Raw genomic sequence first — 14,748 nt, 5'->3', positions numbered from 1 at the left:
TCAGTTTTCATTTCTTATAAATCGTATCTTTTCTTTTTATGCTTATTGTTTTTACTTCAGGGGATGAACAAAATATTTTAATAATATTTTGTGCTTGGCAAGATTTGAAGTCTTGCTGTTGTTGCATTGTTTTATTCCAGGAAGTTTACAAAATTATTTCGTAGAATTTCTTCACGAGAAGTTCTACGGATCGTCATGGAATTTAGTGAATAAAATAATATTTAGAAAATCCTTGGGGCTTCAATTGATTTCAAATCGATAATTATATTCCCCTCATTTCTTTCATTCCATGACATTGACAAAATGGTTCCCGAGGATATTTCTTGGCGAGGAGCCTGGAAACCATTCTTTTTTGCAAGTTTAACGTCTGTTGGTCATGAAAATACTGAAATAATCAAAATGGTATGAAAATCATTCAGACTTCCCTTGATTTCAAATCATCTTCTATTTTCTTCCTCTATTCTTCCAGAAAGCTTCTTCCAGTAATGAAGTAAGCAAAATGTTTAGGAAATCCATCACGCTTCATTTGATTTCAAATTTAATCCACTATTATTTTCTCCTAATTTTATTCCAGGATATTAACAAGCTGAACTGGTGGATTTCTTCTTAAGGACTTCGGGGTTATTTTTCTTCCAGTTTCCGTCCTTTAGTTAATATGCTACTGCAGAATATAAACTGAAAGTCTTCCTCGCTTAACCTGATTTTAATCGACTGCTATTTTCTTGTTTTCCAGGAAGTTAACAAAATGATCCCTGAGGATTTCTTCGCGAGGTCTTTGGGAGCCATTATTCTTCCAGTTTTCCGTTTGCTAGTTATCCTAGTACTGAAAGACATTGCTCAGTACGAAATTGCTGATGTCATTTCTCTCGAATATGATTTTATTGTTGGTTCGTATCCAGTATTAGTTTCGTTACTAAATGTACTTAATATTTGTAACAAAAAATCCATCAGAGTTGGATTTTGATTTCTGATTTATAAATGATATATTGTCTTGGTTTTATTTTCAGCAAATATTTCATCTTCATTAACGTTTCACCTCGAATCTTAAATTTTGTAATGAACTTGCAATGAACTTGTAATGAACTGAGAAGGATTTATTTCAAATGGATATTCAAAACACACTATATTTACATTATAATGACTTATTTCAATGAAATATACATAATGACAGAGAATATGATTTTAGATTTTTTTTTTAACTAGAGCCCATTTGTACATGTTACACCAGGCAAATTATTCCCTCAAACGTTGGTACCCTCTAAAAAGAAAAAGGCAAATTCAGCTCTGAAGATATAAGAACCATAAAATGATTTTCGGTTTTTGCACAGAAAATAACAAAGGAAGTATTTTGAGAGCGTAATTTTTGTTTCTGATAAATTCTTGAAATTTACAGTTCTTGATACATAATATCTTCTCTGTCGACATTCGGGTGTATAAGTCTCGCAATTCATAAATATCTAATGCGTTTCTTACATCTGAAACATTTCCATTAACTCAGTTTTGTAGATAATAACTGTCTGAGTTAGCACGATCATTTTACCTGAAATCCATCCAGATGACTCTGGTTTTCAGAGCTGATATCTCTTATTATAGTGATCATAATTTCTGTCTTTCACGGAGTAACCCTGGTAAAAAATCCTGTGCACTGAAAGGACAGGACAATTTCACAATTCCTTTGCACAGGAACCTCTTATTGGTGCGTTCACATGGTCGAACAATGCCCGACTGACAAACATTGTTGCCATATCAAAGGCGAAGCAGGATGACGTCAAAAGCGTTTAAACGAGGGAAGTAGATCTGGCAACAAACTGTGGTACTAGTTGAAGTTGTATATCACTGTTCTTTCTCTGCTCACAAGGCAAACTCTGGTAAGCAATTGTTAATTGGTAACAATGTTTGTCCGTCGAACGTTGTTCGACCGTGTGAACGCACCCTTAAGAGTCATTCACATCTGCCCGCAGTTGGTTCCGGAACAGCCGGCACCATTGTTGCCTCCAGACTTTCGGAGGTGAAGGAATGGAAGGTTCTCCTGCTGGAGGCTGGGTCTATACCCACTGCTGACAGCTACATCGTCCCTTTAATCTCGGCCCAGTTCATATCTGGGAATCCCAGCATTTGGCGTCACAAAACCGTCCCTCAGCAGTACTCCAACCTGAATGCCATTGAGCAGGTAAAGATGGTTCAGTTGTTTAAAATATTCTAATTTGAATTGCCCTCCAGAGGGGTAGTGCCGTCGGTGCATCTCATCCGGTGCACTGTAGGAATGACTTAAGGTTCTTTGCAGCGTGCCATCGGCCCCCGCTGCAACCCCTTTTCTTCCTCTTACTGTATCTCTGTTCGTAATCTCTCTCTTCCATCTGACTTTCCACCCTCTCCTAACAATCGATCCATAGTGCAACTGCTTTGAGGTTTTCCTCCTGTTACACCTTTCAAACCTTTTTACTCTTTTGTCCTAAATTCTCTAATCTATTCTAAACTAATTTGAATTGCATTGATCAGGTAAAGATAATTGCTTATTATATTGTTGAGATGATAATAATTCGGTTACCCAGGGCTGACAAACCGGTTTTCAGGGTAGATAATAACTGAAAAATGTAATTATTTACTGATTCCCTTTTCAGAGAGGTCTAGCACCTACTGGCCGGGTTTTAGGGGGAAGTTCTACCATAAATGGTCTCTCTTACGTCCGAGGAAGCAGACAAGATTTTGATAACTGGGCTGCTTTAGGCAACCCTGGTTGGGACTATCAGTCAGTCCTGAAGTACTTCCAGAAGTTCGAAAATTATAATGGACCAGCCGGACCCCAGAGTAAGCAGGAATCAAGATTTTTCGTTTGAACATAATAATAATGATAAAGTTCTTGTGTAATGCAAATGTCTAAGATTTAAATGACACCTGGATTATACGGTTTATAATGATAAAATTGATAAAAACAGGAACATAAGAACTCATCGTCCATGTTTGGCAAATATACTCTATATTCAGCAGCTATCTTTATACTGCAAAGCGTAGAAAATTTTATGTTTACCAAACCCAACTTGACATTTTGAATTTTGACTTTACACGTTTGTTTATTTAACTTATTGTTAAATTACACGCAATAACTTCTAAATGCACACTAATCTGCATCCTAGCATGGAAATTATTATTAACTTTACAGAGACTTTTAAGAGAGAAATACTTCAAGTAGTGGTTCCCAAACTAGGGGGACTGCGACACAATGAAAACATTTTTTTTTCCAACTCCAGAAAAACCTGTGGTTGTTTTCACCAATTTTACTTTGTATTGAATTTAAAGCAATAGAAAAAATATTGAAAATATTTCATATATTTACTGATACTTGCTTTGTGCAGGAATACGTAAATATTCAATTTACTGCAATGTAATGGGTATCCCGGTATGGTAATGGTAATTTATTGGCTGGGGTTCTCGGCTGGGACTCATCATATTTGGGGGTCCTTGGTGTGGTCAAGTTTGGGAATCACTGCCTTGAAAAGTAAGCTCTGTGAATGGGGTTATACGCCGAAAAAAATACGTTGATACCCTTTGTACACCATATATATCGTCAGGTTAGGATGTGTGCCCTATGAAAGATGAAGGGAATGCTGCATTACCTTAAGTCGTTCTGCAATCTTTGTTAACGATTTTGAAATGGCGAAATGTTGAGTTCATTGAAACCCTCAGATCATAATTACTCATTTCGTGACCCTGTGTGCCCCGATGTGTAAAATGCACTCGAGTACTTGGCATGCAGTCGTTTCCTTTTAACTGCTCTGTTGTTTCAGATGACATTTCTGTTTGTAACGCTAATAATTATTAGCGTTACAAACAGAAATACCATCTGAAACAACAGAGCAGTTAAAAGGAAACGACAGCATGCCAAGTACTCGAGCGCATTTTACACATCTTCGGGGTGCAAAGGTCACACAAAATCAGTAATTTGTATTACCACACTTTTTCTATGTAAGAGCTTACTTGTTACGTATCATATACTTTGTTTCCCTTTGTGCCCTGCAGATGCGTGAACACGAAAATATTGGGCGCTCCGCCTTCTCTTTTCAAAAATTTCCTGCGGCTTCTCCTGACCATTAAATCGCGTGAATATCTGTGATCTTTAAGCTCACAGAAATGCGTATATGTGGATGACACTGAATCCTACACAGAAGGGTAACACCTTCGCCAATGGTATAACACTTATCTGACATTTCCCATTGGGATGTGTCCTCACCATTCAAAATAGATTTTTTTATTGCAATAAACTGATGAACAAACAAGGTTGCAGCGTGCCATATAGCAACATGAAACAAGTACTGAACTAAAATTGAATGATAAAAACTACAAGTGCTCTTTTACTGTAATATCATTCTACTGCTGTCAAGTACCATAAACTGTATCAAATTTTGTCCTTTGAGTGACAGTCATGATAAATCTACTCTTTTTTTATAGAACTCTACAATGGAAGTTCTGTTGGTAAAGAAAGTTGTTTCCAGAATAACAAAGATCAAATTATCTTTCCCTCAGATGCGTACTATGGGAATTCAGGTCCTATTGGCGTTACTCCAACAAAAGGAGGGCCCCTCACCGATGCCTTTTTGTCAGGTGGTGCCCAACTTGGGTATCCAGTGCTGGAGGACTACAACGGACCTCAGCAATTAGGTAAGATCTGAAAAAGAACTTTAAAAGAAAAACTACTTACATACATCGAGGTTGATGAAGTCGCGATGTCTTCATCATTATTATTATTTTTGTTTATTTTTGATGGACCTCCCATCGGGCTCTATCTCATCCATATCGTGGACCTCACTTTTATTTTTTCTGTAAAAGAAAACTATTGAAGTGGGTATCTGTCTGTCCGCCCTCAGATCCTAAAAACTACTGAGGCTAGAGGGCTGCAAATTGGTATGCTGATCATCCACTCTCCACTCATCAAACATACCAAAATGCAGCCTGAAAGTTTTGTGGGCCGCGGCTCATACAGCATTATACGCTGAACAGAAGACTGGATTAATCCGGAGAAACTTCGGTCCATTTTTCACTTGTTATTTTTTGTTACTGACATTTTATTGTAAACCTACATAACTTGCTCTTCTGTTCCATAACTTTTTCAAAATGAAGGATCTTTAATGACTTCTGAAGTGTTTATAATGTTTGCGTTATTTCAGTTTTGGAGGTGAAATAGCGCCTGCCAGAAAAAATGGATATATTAAAGTATTTTTATTGACATATTTGCAGGTATTAGGAAAAGACCATAAAACCTGAATCGGTTTAAAATTAGTAATAATATCCTCATTGCTCTTAGCCTTCAATCAATAAGAAACTTACATTTACATGACCATTTTAATGAATATCAGTCCTTTATAATGCTCTTCCATATCTCGGTACGCTGATAGAAAACCGACTTTAATTAAAAATTTAGATGTTTAGCAAACTAGGATGAACAGAAGAAATATGAAAGAAATCATTTCGTTTTCCGTCTTCTTAAAAGGCTTTGCGAAACTGATTATAAACACCAAAGAAGGTCTGCGCTCTTCAACAGCCCACGAATACCTCAAGGAGTCTTCGAGACGACCCAACCTGGATGTTCTTCACAACGCTATGGTTCATAAGGTATATTATATAATCACTTCCTTAATTCTTCTGTATTTACAACATGTTTATTGCATTTTGTTGTTGCCAGCAATGGATGCATACAATATATGCTTACTTTCCAACTCTGTTATTTTGGTAAATCTCTAGTTTAAAATGTTTCACCAGTTAGATTAAGACCAGCACTGGTCCTGATGTACGTACTACTTGACTTGAATGGTTTACCACTTTTCTTATTTCATTGAGTGCTGACGTGATGTAAACTTGTCATGAAATCAACTGATATAATTCAAACTGACGTTAAGGTCTGTACTGTATATGACAGCAAGATCACAGTCACCGCTACCGTGATATGACTTTTACAATTCTAATTGAAGGAGAGGTCTGTACTACATATAAAGGCTTATTCACTTTTCTAGGTCATTTTCAACGACGAAAAAAGAGCAGTCGGTGTGCAATTTGAACGCAATGGCAAGGTAAGCACAGTCATTAGTGAGTAATCTATCCTTTGAATATAAAACTAGCAATGTAGAGATTACTTATTGATAGTTATTGAGATTTATTACACCAATATTTTGTCAGATAAATTCTGGTTTGTTATTGCCACTGATATGCCACAGAATATTAAATCTTTAAGACATTACGGATCATGGTATGTGTGCAACTCGGTCACCCCAATAATGACATTCACTATGAAGCACTTGACGTGAAGACAATGGATATAATCTGTGGCAGCAGTTAAAAGCCAAGGGGTGTCCAGAAATCCTTGACGCTGAACTACTTCGAAGCTTCAGCTGGTAAACAAAGCAGGGCTGATAAAGAGTAGGCAATTAGGTATCTTTTCCAGCCTTGGTCCTAACTCGCCTACAACTTGGCCCTTTCGGTCGTTTTCGGAATTGTTTCAGTGCACTATAAGAGGGACTGTTTATCAGACATTTCATGTATCTTCACTGCTTATTGCCTCCATTTAATGGCTGTCTTGTCCACGTACTTGGATCCAATTGTACACACAAGATTGACAGTTTTGATCTTTTGTCAAGGTCTTTGACAAACTGGCAGGACTTTGTCATCTCCTGCTGAATTCGAGCTAAGAATATTGGTCTAATGACATTTCGTTTCAGATATTCACCATTGGCGCCAAACGAGAGGTCATCGTATCTGCAGGAGCTTTTTCGTCACCGCAAGTGCTGATGCTTTCAGGCGTTGGTCCTAGGGAACACTTGCAGTACCATAATGTATAAACACTTTTATTGATTGTCGACTGAACCCATGTTGTAAATATGCCTGGAATATGACCTTCATTTTACATATGTATAGAAAATTTGTGATGTATGATATATTAAGTATGAAAATTCATAGAATATGCCAAATCTGTTTAGCTTCGACGGATTGATAAATGTAACATTGCATGAAATATTTGAATGTTATGTGGACGCAAAAACCATAGCAGTCCCATGAAATAGGGAAGTTCCTACGGAAAAGGGCAAAATCCATGAAATGCGACAAGTCTCATATCGGGCAATTCTCATGGAAATACGACAAGTCCGGTGGAATACACTTGTTTTATGAAATATAGCCGAGACTGTGAAACAGAGATGACCTATGAATTCGACCCGACCCAAAGACATCATGTTACAGGACTTTCTTTCCAGGTGGATGTCGTAGCAGACGTTCCAGGAGTGGGAATGAACCTCCAAGATCACGTGGGTCCCATTGGGCTCTGCTGGACCGTGAGGAAAGGGATATTGCCGAATCCAGCGAAGGAATTCACACTTTCTGCGGTAACAGAATTCGCCAAATACCGAACAGGTAAGCACGACTTAGCACGTACCCAGAGGGAAAATTCCAAAATGAAATACGGTTCTTTGTCTACACCGCAAACTGACCTATTGCTGGAAAGTGTGCATGCTAGTATCCGGGAGTAAAATTGACCTTAATTACATTTCTTAGAAACACGGAGCATGTTAAGAACGGTGCTTTGAGAAAAACTGCCGGGGAATAATATGTATAATGTACAGGGTAATTTTCCAAAAGACTCGTTCATTTTCTTCCGTGGTATTTAGCAGACAGGCAAGCGTGTGCATCTATCTATATAAACAACTATAATAATTTCATTATTACATTATTCAGTGACAAACGAATTGAATGAAAGAAAAAAAATTATCAGGCGGCTTTTTTCCTAACGGTTACCTCACAAACTACTTTCTATTTCCTGTGACAGATCGAGTTTTAAGCTAGTTTTTCTTCAGTTTCAAAATATGATTTGCCTAACAATATTTTTGCGGGAAAAGTGGTTCTGAAAAGTTTTTTTTTTTTTTTTTTTTTCCTAATTGAGAGGAGCCAAATTGGTAATGTGCGCACAAAAAGTGCCTTTATTTTTTGTTGTCAACTGTATCTATTCCACTTTTATCTGGTTGAAGTTTTTTCCGAGTAATTTCATGTAGTACAGGAACTAAATTTAGATACAGGGAAAGGGTTCAGGAGTCAATGTCATAAGAGAAGGTGAACAGTACATATTATAACGTGTTCACCCAGTCATACTTTGCATTACCATCAACCGGAGTAGCATCTCTTGACTGAAAATGAGGAGAGATTCATTGTTATAAACAAATTGGCGATTGAAACTAACGCTTTTTGGAGATTTCGCCCAATTAATGAACCGCTTTACAATTTTCAACAACCTTATAAAAAAACAATGTCGGCAACTTATTGCATATACTACATATTGCAATCGGGTTGAAAACAAATCAGTGACCGTAAGTGGAGAACGAATCTTTGGCAAATGTTCGATAATTGCATGAAACACTAGTTCGGATTATTAATAATTTGCTCAGCTGTCTTCTACACGTTTGTAATGTGTGTGTGTACGGGATACATTACCGACGTGTGTTTACGACGTTTGATTTTAGTGCAGGTACACCTAACAAGTACTACCTTAAAGGACACAGTCTCTCTCTCTCTCTCTCTCTCTCTCTCTATTTTTAAAGTAATTATGCTTATAATACTTTCTGGGATATATAATAACCTTGCATTATTCCATGTTCCAGTCTTTACATTTTGAAGAAAATTATATTATTATTATTATTTTTATTATTATTATTATTATTATTATTATTATTATTATTATTATTATACTCAGTAGATGACACCTATATTCATATGGAACAAGCCCACCACAGGTGCCATTGGCATGAAATTCAAGCTTCCAAAGAATATGGTGTTCATTAGAAGAAGTGAGACGAAGTAAAGGTAGATACAGAAAGAGGAGACTCCACTAATTAGAAGAATAAATGAATAAATTAACAAATAGATAAAAAGGTATCAAAATACAAGGAGAACATTATAAGGGTTGTAATTTATCGCACCTTCGCTTGAACTTCTAAAGCTCCAGTTACACGCCATCCTCAGAGAAGCTGTTCCTCAGCCCGACGGTGTGAGGAATAAAAGGACCGCTGGAACTGAGAAGTTCGACGGCGAGGTAAATTTACTAGATATTGGTGATGCTGTTCAGCGAATCTGGTTGCTCTCGGCAGATGATTCCGGCTCTTCCATATTTGGCCCGAAATAACCGGTACTAATTCACCACCCTGAGGTAGGGTTGTAAAAATACTACCACCGTAGGTCCTGCGTGTCGTAAAAGGCGACTAAAAGGACAGCTGCTGCCTTGCAGTCCTACTTTTTTAGTAAAAGGCTAGGCCTACTGACAATAACTGTGGAAATTGCTGCCTTGCAGTCTTAATTTTTAGTGAAAGGCTAGGCCCACAGCCAATAACTGTGGAAATTGCTGCCTTGCAGTCTTACTTTTTAGTAAAAGGTTAGGCCCACTGCCAATAACTGTGGAAATTGCTGCCTTGCCCAGTCGTTAAGTTTTTAGTAAAAGGTTAGGCCCATGCCAATAACTGTGGAAATTGCTGCCTTGCAAGTTTTCTTAATGTAAGTAAAGGTTAGGCACTGCCATAACTGTTGAAATTGCTGGCCCCACTGCCCAAAGTCTTAATAAGTCCCAGTGCTAGGCCCACTGCCAAAACTGTGGAAATTGCCTGCCTTGCAGTCTTAATTTTTACTAAAAGGTTAAAAAAGGCCCACAGCCAATTAACTGGTGGAAATTGCCCTGCCTGCAGTCTTACTTGTAGTAAAAGGCCCTAAGGCCACTGCCAATAACTGGGAAAATTGGCTGCCTTGCCAAAGTCTTAATTTTAGTAAAAGGTTAATGGCCCACTGCCAATTAAAAACTGTGGAAATTGCTTGCCTTCTTCAAGTTTTTCTTAATTTTAGTAAAACAGGCTAGGCACTCCACTGTCAATAACTGTGGAAATTGCTGCTTGCAGTCTTAATTTTTAGTAAAAAGGTTAGGCACACTGCAAATAACTGTGGAAATTGCTGCCTTGCAGTCTTAATTTTTTTAGTAAAAGGTTAGGCCCACGCCAATAACTGTGGAAATTGCTGCCTTGCAGTCTTAATTTTTAGTAAAAGGCTAGGCCCACTGCCAATAACTGTGGAAACTGCTGCCTTGTGGTCTTACTTTTTAGCAAATGGTTAGGCCCACTGCCAATAACTGTGGAAATTGCTGCCTTGCAGTCTTAATTTTTAGTAAAAGGTTAGGCCCACTGCCAATAACTGTGGAAATTGCTGCCTTGTGGTCTTACTTTTTAGCAAATGGTTAGGCCCACAGCCAATAACTGTGGAAACTGCTGCCTTGCAGTCTTACTTTTTAGCAAATGGCTAGGCCCACTGCCAATAACTGTGGAAATTGCTGCCTTGCAGTCTTACATTTTAGTAAAAGGCTAGGCCCACTGACAATAATTGTGGAAATTGCTGCCTTGCAGTCTTACATTTTAGTAAAAGGCTAAGCCCACTGACAATAACTGTGGAAATTGCTGCTTTGCAGTCTTACTTTTTAGTAAAAGGCTAGGCCCTCTGCCAATAACTGTGGAAACTGCTGCCTTTGCAGTCTTACTTTTTAGTAAAAGGCTAGGCCCACTGCCAATAACTGTGGAAACTGCTGCCTTGCGGTCTTACTTTTTAGTAAAAGTCTAGGCCCTCTGCCAATAACTGTGGAAACTGCTGCCTTGCGGTCTTACATTTTAGTAAAAGGCTAGGCCCACCTTTAATAACTGTGGAAACTGCTGCCTTGCAGTCTTACCTTTTAGTAAAAGGCTAGGCCCACTGCCAATAACTGTGATTGATGACAGCAAGGGCATGCGGTCATAAAAACCCCCTTGCCAAATAATAAACCATGGCTGATGTAAGGAAAGGCACATCAGGCAACCAACCCCTTAGTGTAGGGATAACGGTGGGAAAGACGAGGAACTGGTACTAATTCCCGACATTTCTTCTGTTGACGCTTCTTCAGGTCCCTTGTCCGAATACCCAGGTGACAACCCTCACGCCTTCATCAATGTGAATGGGGGCGTTGACCCCACGTGGCCAGACCTCATTATTTTCCTGAGTTCAGTGTTGCCAACGTATGACCTGGGAATATTTTATCCTTCCGCTTACAATTTGAGGAAACAGGTAATGGTAATCTACTGATGTCTTGGGGATGATACCGAAGTTAAATTTGGCTAAAGTAGTTAATCTTTTTTAATGCAGTAACAATATACATATGTATAATCATCAGTTTGTTTTGACCGAATATTTGCTTTGTGGTAATAGAACCCGTTGTGTTTTTCCGTGTGGCAATACAGATATCACAAAAGCATAAGCTTTGATAACAAGATCTCTGTTTTAACATGTAGCATGGCCCTAAAGTAAGCTTTCGTGATCTTATCCAGCTCATGGTAGGTTAACTGGTTCATTTGAACCGACAGACACCTGAGGGATACTCGAAGACGATCCTTAAAAGCCTTTTTCCTCCCGATTGCAGGTCTACTTGGAGCAGTTCTGGGAGCTCTATGGACATGAAGGATTTTGCATGGACCCTTTTCCCCTTCGGCCGGAGTCCAGAGGCACTGTAAGATTGGCGTCGAACGATCCCAACGTTCTCCCGCTCATTGACCCGAAGTACCTTTCTAATCCAGCGGACGTTGCCACTCTCATTAAAGGTGAGTTCAAGTCGATTCAGAGTAATGTTTCTCATGGGAATCACCTGCTATAATCGCTATAAACCTCTATTGGAAGGGAACGGTTACTTAGCATTTAGTTAGCTGATTGGATTGAATCAGATATAAAATTTAGGCCAAAGGCCAAGCACTGGGACGTATGAAGTCATTCTGCCCAGAAAATAATGTTGAAACAACTGTAAAGAGAGGGTGGAAAGTCAGATGGAAGAAGAGAATATGAAAGGAGGTACAGTAAGAGGAACGAAAGGGGTTGCAGCTAGGGGCTGAAGGGACGCTGCAAAGAACCTTAATGCTTACAGTGCACCGCATAAGTTACACTGACGGCACTGCCTCCTAAAGGAACAAATTAGTTGATGATGTTGATGAATCATGAAGACTGCAAAAGTACGTGGAACGAATTGGTATTAGTTTGGTCTAAAAGTTATGCAAAACATGAAGAACTAATTAATTTAATGAACTAAACTCTCCATCTTCTGGCGATTAGGTGAGAAATGCTGTTACCTTTCGATAAATCCTAAAGAAACTTCAGCAAATGAAGAATTTTTTTGCCAGACTTTTAGAATCAAGGAATCCAAGTGATTTTACCTTGTTAATAATTCTACATTATCAATGTCATGTAAAATAATTATTGTCTAAGGTCACCTAATCAATTTCCTATGAAATTTCAAAGAATAATAAATTTAAGACAACATATTTCCTCTTGAATTTGACTCGCGAACTTTCAGAAAAAAAACTCAAGGATGATTTGGCTGAGATTTTCCTCTTTTGATTCTTTTTTAACATTTCTTTCCAGCTGTCAGAGTAGTCAAGGCCATCGGAAACACTACTCGAATTGTGGAGGATCTCGAAGCTAAATTCCTTAACAGGGTGAGTAGCGATAAACACGAAACACATTTGATACGACAATCTGATTTCTATCGGAGCTGACGGTAGCATTCCCAGTCAATATCACAGAAGATTCTAGCCTGCTTCTGATTGGACGATGCTTTTCGAGTGTAACCTCTGATAGGCGGTGAGCAGCATGAGCTTCCACCAATCACGATTAACTTCCATGATATCAACTGCGAATATTCTACGTCAGCTAAAAACTAAGATCACTCTGTTTAGTTAACGCTTCCTCCCTTTGGACTGTTTTTTATAAATGGCATTCCATATTAGCTTCATTTCCCTTTTAAGGGAAAAGATAGACAACTCTCTTGTATCACAACTTGCATGACTTGATGCTGTGAATTCACAGAATAAGTATGAAAGCATTTAAAGTGCTTTCGACTTTTAGAATTCTCAGCATCCAATTTTATTCAAGGCAAACCATCGTGCTTCCATGTCAGCTTAGAAAGAAAGAGCGAATCTATGTTTCGATTGCCTTGTCTTTATTCCTCTTATTGGCTGTATTTTCAAATCTTTCCTTCCCATTTTTTTCTTTTACTTCGGAAACTTGCTTACCCAGTTAATGACTATTTTGGCTCGTCCCATTCAAAATGTGTATTCATGATTAATAAATTAATAATGATAATACTAATAATGATAATCTTAGCTGAAGATAGCCACTGATACAATATATATATATACTATATATATATATATATATATATATATATATACATACATATATATGTATATATATATATATATATATATATATATATATATATATATATATATATATATATATATATATATATGTGTGTGTGTGTGTGTGTGTGTGTGTGTGTATGCGTGTGTGTGTATAAATGATAACGTTAACCGAAGATGATTCCTTTTGCCACTACGACATTGCATGATATAAATCAAAGTTACCGAATCTTCGCTTATTAGACACTACAACGATCTACATTAAAAATGACAATTTTAATTAGAGACGAACCATAATATAAATGAAAATTAGAAATTATTTATAACTTAGGTAGAAGGACAATGTATATTAATGATGACAATTTAAGTTAGAAATGGTTTCTTTCTAGCAACTTCAACAATGAAAGATATTGATAAAAATTAGAGATTATTCATAACTTGGCCACTACGACGATGCATATTAACAATAATAATCTTAATTCGTTTTTTTCCTTCTTAGTCACTGTGACAATGGACAATATGAATAAAAATTAGAGATTATTCAAAATTTAGCACGAGGACAACGTAAATTAATATTGACAATTTCAATTAGAGATTACTTCTCTCTTAGCCACTGCGACGATGAATTTTATAAATCTAAATTAAAGATTATTCATAAACTTAGCCTTTGCGACAATGTTTATTAATAATGGGAATTTTAATTCGGGTTTATTTCTTTCTTAGCCACTGAAACAGTGCCGATCAGAGGTCTACGACAGCGACAGGTACTGGGAATGCTACATCCGCCATATGACGGGGACGTTTTACCATTTCACCAGCACATGCAAGATGGCCCCTCCTGAGGACCCCCTGGGAGTCGTGGACGCCCTAGACTCAGGTGAGGGAAGCTCTCAGTTCAGTTCCACGAAAGGTCAAATGAGTCAGCTGAGCACTGAATCAGTTGAGGTCCTCGTTCCGTACAGCAAGGTGTGCAACGTTAACGCGAAATTTCGTGTGATCCAGGTGGCTTTATTCTTCATCGTGGATCTGGTAGAGTACCGAATGCACCGAAGAAGAGGGAGAGAAGAAGTACAAGATAATGGATGAGAAAGAGGAGGATAGATATAGAGAGAGTGATTTTTGACAGTACTTGGTGCCTTTACCTATGAGCTCTTGAAATAATTGTCTCGATTCAATAGACAGATTTTTTTTTTTGTCATGTTACAGATGCAAATCATAAGGTGATTTATCTTCCCTGTCTCAGGTGTCTTCACATAAGTGAAAAGGTAGACGAAAGAAAGTAAAGTAACTATACTCTGTTTTTTTCCATCTGTCCATCCGCCTGTGGTGTTTGCGCATGGTAACACTGCGTCCCGGGCTTTAAATAATATCCTATTTCGAATATTAACGGTGTGATTCGCATAAAGTAAATTATTAAAACACTTTTCAGTTGCAAATGTATACCCAGATATTCTTTTATTTACATAAAACTTACACATAGCGTAACTATTTAAAGCCCGGGATGCAGTGTTACCATGCGCGACCACCA

At 37.8% G+C, this 14,748-nt stretch overlaps 1 protein-coding gene across 1 annotated transcript in view; it reads left to right on the top strand.

The window, feature by feature from the left end:
- Positions 1-303: 303 nt before the first annotated feature.
- Positions 304-14,748, top strand: part of LOC135211543 (glucose dehydrogenase [FAD, quinone]-like) — a 20,101-nt gene continuing 5,656 nt past the window's right edge. Inside the window, exons 1-13 of the mRNA XM_064244845.1 lie at positions 304-402; positions 734-887; positions 1,962-2,170; positions 2,622-2,808; positions 4,522-4,656; positions 5,486-5,607; positions 6,006-6,062; positions 6,708-6,821; positions 7,239-7,395; positions 10,940-11,100; positions 11,453-11,630; positions 12,442-12,515; positions 13,944-14,176. Of these exons, the coding sequence (XP_064100915.1) occupies positions 304-402; positions 734-887; positions 1,962-2,170; positions 2,622-2,808; positions 4,522-4,656; positions 5,486-5,607; positions 6,006-6,062; positions 6,708-6,821; positions 7,239-7,395; positions 10,940-11,100; positions 11,453-11,630; positions 12,442-12,515; positions 13,944-14,176 (1,880 nt within the window). The remainder of the gene's footprint in view (positions 403-733; positions 888-1,961; positions 2,171-2,621; positions 2,809-4,521; positions 4,657-5,485; positions 5,608-6,005; positions 6,063-6,707; positions 6,822-7,238; positions 7,396-10,939; positions 11,101-11,452; positions 11,631-12,441; positions 12,516-13,943; positions 14,177-14,748) is intronic.

The sequence above is a fragment of the Macrobrachium nipponense genome, chromosome 4 (assembly GCF_015104395.2).
Source record: "Macrobrachium nipponense isolate FS-2020 chromosome 4, ASM1510439v2, whole genome shotgun sequence".
In the NCBI taxonomy this organism is placed as follows: Eukaryota; Metazoa; Arthropoda; class Malacostraca; order Decapoda; family Palaemonidae; genus Macrobrachium; species Macrobrachium nipponense.
This window is presented reverse-complemented; position numbering and strand designations above follow the sequence as displayed.